Below are 4,779 nucleotides of genomic sequence, written 5' to 3' on the forward strand. Positions count from 1 at the left end.
ACTTAGTCTCATAATTAAAAAATTTAAGTTTGAAAAGTGGACCAGATATGGACCTATGTGTAAAAGACCTCGGATTTGAATTTTGATGATTCCAATAGCTCCGTATGGTGATTCTGGACTTAGGAGAGTGTCCGGAAAATTATTTGGAGGTCCGTAGTGAATTAGGTTTGAAATGCCGAAAGTTGAATTTTTGGAAAGTTTGACCGGCGGATTGACTTTTTGATATCGGGGTCGGAATCTGATTCTGAAAATTTAAATACCTCTGTTATGTCATTTATGTCTTGTTTGAAAATTTTGAGGTCAATCGGACGTGATTTGACAGGTTCCGGAGTCATTTGTAGAAATTAGAAATTTCAAAGTTCAATAGGCTTGAATTGGGGTATAATTCATGGTTTTAGCGTTGTTTTGAGGTGATTTGAGGATTCGACTAAGTTCGCACGATGTTTTAGGACTTGTTGGTATATTTGGTTGAGGTTCCGAGGGCCTCGGGTGAGTTTCGGATGGTTAACGGATCAAACATTGAACTACAACAGCTGCTGCAATTTCCTTCTGTTGGAAATTTCCTTCTGTTGGAAATTGGGGTGTAATTCATGGTTTTAGCGCTGTTTTGAGGTGATTTGAGGATTGGACTAAGTTCGCACGATGTTTTAGGACTTGTTAGTATATTTGGTTGAGGTCCCGAGGGCCTCGGGTGAGTTTCGGATGGTTAACGGATCAAACATTGAACTACAACAGCTGCTGCAATTTCCTTCTGTTGGAAATTTCTTCCTCCAGAATCGATCCCAGAAATCGAGCCCAGATGCGAGCCTAGATTCAAGCCCAGAATTGAGCCCAAAAATCGAGCCTAGAATCAAGCCACGATCGAGCCTAGGGTCAAGGGCCACGATCAAAGGCAGGGTCGAAGACCAGGGTCAAAAACATGATCGAAGGACAGGGTCGAGGGCCATGATCGAGGGTCGGAATCGAGACCCAGGATCTAGGACCTCGATCGAAGGCCAAGATCGAGGCAGAACCGAGGCTGTCTCGGTAGAATTATAAAACAGGGACTTCGTTCCATTCGCCATTTTTGACAAATTGGAGCTTGAGGAGAGGCGATTTTTGATAGATTTTCAAGGAAAACTGGAGGTAAGTCCTTTGGGATCATTTCTACTCCATAATATTGAATTATCATCGAATAATCCAACTAGATTACATGATTTTGAGGTGTAAATCAGAGATTTGAACTTAGAAATTTGGAAATAAGATTTGTAGATTTGAGGGCCAAGTTGAGGTCGGATTTTGGTAAAATTGGTATGGGTAGACTTGTGGTTGAATGAGCTTTCGGATTTTTTTACTTTTGTCGGGTTCCGAGACGTGGGCCCCACAGGCGAGTTTTGAGCTAAAATTCGGACTTTTATGGAAAATTATATTTTTCATATGGAATTAATTTTAATAAATTTTATTGACTGAAATGAATTATTTGTGACTAGATTCGAGGCATTCGGAGGCCGATTTGGGAGGCAAAGAAATAGCAGAGTAAAGAATTTTACACTTTGAGGTAAGTAACAATTTTAAATCTGGTCCTGAGGGTATGAAACCCCGGATTTAGCATACTTACCGGTAGCAGAGAGGCCTTTAGCCTTGGATGTTCAAGCCTTGGCCAACCAGTTTATTAGATTGGATGTTTTCGAGCTGAATCAAGTTTTGTCCTGTGTGGTTTGTCGGTCTTCTTTATATGATCACATCAGAGAGCGCCAGTATGATGATCCATATCTGGTTGTCCGTAAGGACACGGTTCAGCACGGTGATGCCAAGGAAGTCACTATTAGATATGACAATGTATTACGGATGCAAGGCAGGATATGTGTGCCTAATGTAGATGGGTTGCGCGAGCTAATTCTCCAAGAAGCTCACAGTTCGCGGTACTCCATTTATCCAGGTGCTGCGAAGATGTATTAGGATTTGAGGCAGCACTATTAGTGGAGGCGAATGAAGAAAGATATAGTTGGGTTTGTTGCTCGGTGTCTAAATTGTCAACAGGTAAAGTATGAACATCATAGGCCGGGATGATCGCTTCAGAAACTTGAAATTCTGGAGTGGAAATGGGAGCGTATTACCATAGATTTCGTAGTTGGGCTCCCACGGACCTTGAGAAAATTTGATGTTGTTTGGGTGATTGTAGATCGACTGACCAAGTCCGCACATTTTATTCCAGTTGGTACTAATTATTCTTCGGAGTGGTTGGCTGGGATTTATATTCGCGAGATTGTTCGCCTACACGATGTGCCGGTGTCCATTATTTCAGATCAAGGTACGCAGTTTACCTCACAGTTTTGGAGGGCAGTGCAACGAGAATTGGGCATATAGATTCAGTTGAGTACAGCATTTCACCCTCAGATGGATGGACAGTCCGAGCGAACTATTCAGATATTGGAGGATATGTTACGCGCTTGTGTCATTGATTTGGGGGGTTCTTGGGATCAATGCCACTCGCGGAGTTTGCTTACAATAACAGCTACCAGTCGAGTATTCAGATGGCTCCGTATGAGACTTTGTATGGGAGACAGTGCCGGTTTTCGGCGGGTTGGTTTGAACTGGGGGAGGTTAGGCTATTGGGTACTGACTTGGTTCAGGATGCTTTAGAAAAGGTCAAAGTGATTCAGGAACGGCTTCGCACGACACAGTCTAGACAGAAGAGTTATGCCGACAGGAAGGTTCGTGATGTTACTTACATAGTTGGGGAGAAGGCTCTGCTCAAGATTTCACCTATGAAGGGTGTGTTAAGGTTCGGGAAGAAAGGCAAGTTGAGCCCTCGGTATATTAGGCCTTTTGAGATACTTAAGAAAATTGGAGAGGTGGCTTATGAACTTGCTTTTCCACCTATTCTATTAGGTGTTCATCCAGTGTTCCATGTATACATGCTCCGAAAGTATATTAGGGATCCGTCTCATATTCTGGATTTTAGTACAGTACAGCTGAACGGTAATTTGACTTATGACGTGGAGCCGGTGGCTATTTAAGAATGACAGGTTAGAAACTGAGGTCAAAGAGCATAACATCAGTGAAGGTGCAGTGGAGAGGCCAGCCAACCAGAGAGGCTACTTGGGAGATTGAGCAGGAGATGTGGAGCAAATATCCACACTTATTTGAGACTCCAGGTATTGTTCTAAAACAGTTCGAGGACGAACGTTTGTTTAAGAGAGGGAGAATGTAACGACCCGGCCGGTCGTTTTGAGTATTATAACCCTGTTCCCCCATTTACTACTCAATTTATGCTTTATAGTTATTTTATGACTTACCGGGTTATTGGGATCAGGTCCGGAAGGAATTCGGAGTAAAATGAGACACTTAGTCTCATAATTGAAAATGTAAGTTAGAAAAGTGGACTGGATATGGACCTATGTGTAAAAGACCTTGGATTTGAATTTTGATGATTCCAATAGCTCTGTATGGTGATTTTGGACTTAGAAGAGTGTCCGGAAAATTATTTGGATGTTCGTAGTAGAATTAAGCTTGAAATGCCGAAAGTTAAATTTTTGAAAAGTTTGACCTGGGGGTTGACTTTTTGATATCGGGGTCGGAATCCGATTCTGAAAATTTGAATACCTATGTTATGTCATTTATGACTTGTGTGTAAAAATCTGAGGTCAATCGAACGTGATTCGACAGGTTCCGCAGTCATTTGTAGAAATTAAAAATTTCAAAGTTCAATAGGCTTGAATTGGGGTATAATTCATGGTTTTAGCGTTGTTTGAGGTGATTTAAGGATTCGATTAAGTTCGTATGATGTTTTAAGACTTGTTGGTATATTTGGTTGAGGTCCCGAGGGCCTCGGGTGAGTTTCGGATGGTTAACGGATCAAAAATCGAACTACAACAGTTGCTGCAATTTCCTTCTGCTGGAAATTGCTTCTGCCAGAATCGAGCCCAGATGCGAGCCCAGAATTGAGCCCAAAAATCGAGCCTAAATTCAAGCCACGATCGAGCCCAGGGTCGAGGGCCACGATCAAAGGCAGGGTCGAGGATCAGGATCGAAGCCACGATCGAGCCCAGGGTCGAGGGCCACGATCGAAGGCAGGGTCGAAGACCAGGGTCGAAAACATGATCGAAGGCCAGGGTCGAGGGCCATGATCGAGGGTGAGAATCGAGAATCAGGATCGAGGCCCAGGATCGAGGCCCAGGATCGAGGACCTCGATCTAAGGCTAAGATCGAGGCAAAATCCGAGGCTATCTGGGCAGAATTATAAAACAGGGACTTCGTCCCATTCGTCATTTTTGACAAATTGGAGCTTGAGGAGAGGCGATTTTTGATAGATTTTCAAGGAAAACTGGAGGTAAGTTCTTTGGGATCATTTCTACTCCATAATACTGAATTATCATCAAATAATCCGACTAGATTACATGATTTTGAGGTGTAAATCGGAGATTTGAACTTAGAAATTTGGAAATAAGATTTGTAGATTTGAGGGTCGAGTTGAGGTCGGATTTTGGTAAAATTGATATGGGTAGACTCGTGGTTGAATGGGCTCTCAGATTTTGTAACTTTTGCCGGGTTCCAAGACGTGGGCCCCACGGGCGATTTTTGAGCTAAAATTCGGATTTTTATGGAAAATTGTATTTTTCATATGGAATTAATTCCAATAAATTTTATTGACTGAAATGAATTATTTGTGACTAAATTCGAGGCATTCGGAGGCCGATTTGCGAGGCAAAGTCATAGCAGAGTAAAGAGTTTTACACTTTGAGGTAAGTAACATTTTTAAATCTGGTCCTGCGGGTATGAAACCCCGGATTTTTGTAT

The 4,779-nt window shown here is 42.4% G+C and overlaps 1 protein-coding gene across 1 annotated transcript; it reads left to right on the forward strand.

The window, feature by feature from the left end:
- The first annotated feature begins 2,513 nt into the window (after positions 1 to 2,513).
- LOC138899727 (uncharacterized) lies at positions 2,514 to 2,999 on the forward strand. The gene has a single exon (XM_070186418.1). The coding sequence runs from the start codon at positions 2,514 to 2,516 to the stop codon at positions 2,997 to 2,999; it is 486 nt and encodes a 161-aa protein (XP_070042519.1).
- The last annotated feature ends 1,780 nt before the right edge of the window (positions 3,000 to 4,779 follow it).

The sequence above is a fragment of the Nicotiana tomentosiformis genome, chromosome 10 (genome assembly GCF_000390325.3).
Source record: "Nicotiana tomentosiformis chromosome 10, ASM39032v3, whole genome shotgun sequence".
Classification (NCBI taxonomy): domain Eukaryota; kingdom Viridiplantae; phylum Streptophyta; class Magnoliopsida; order Solanales; family Solanaceae; genus Nicotiana; species Nicotiana tomentosiformis.

Excerpts from the sequence above, each read along its gene's own strand:
- LOC138899727 (XM_070186418.1), top strand. The coding sequence starts at position 2,514 with ATGGCTCCGTATGAGACTTTGTATGGGAGACAGTGCCGGTTTTCGGCG.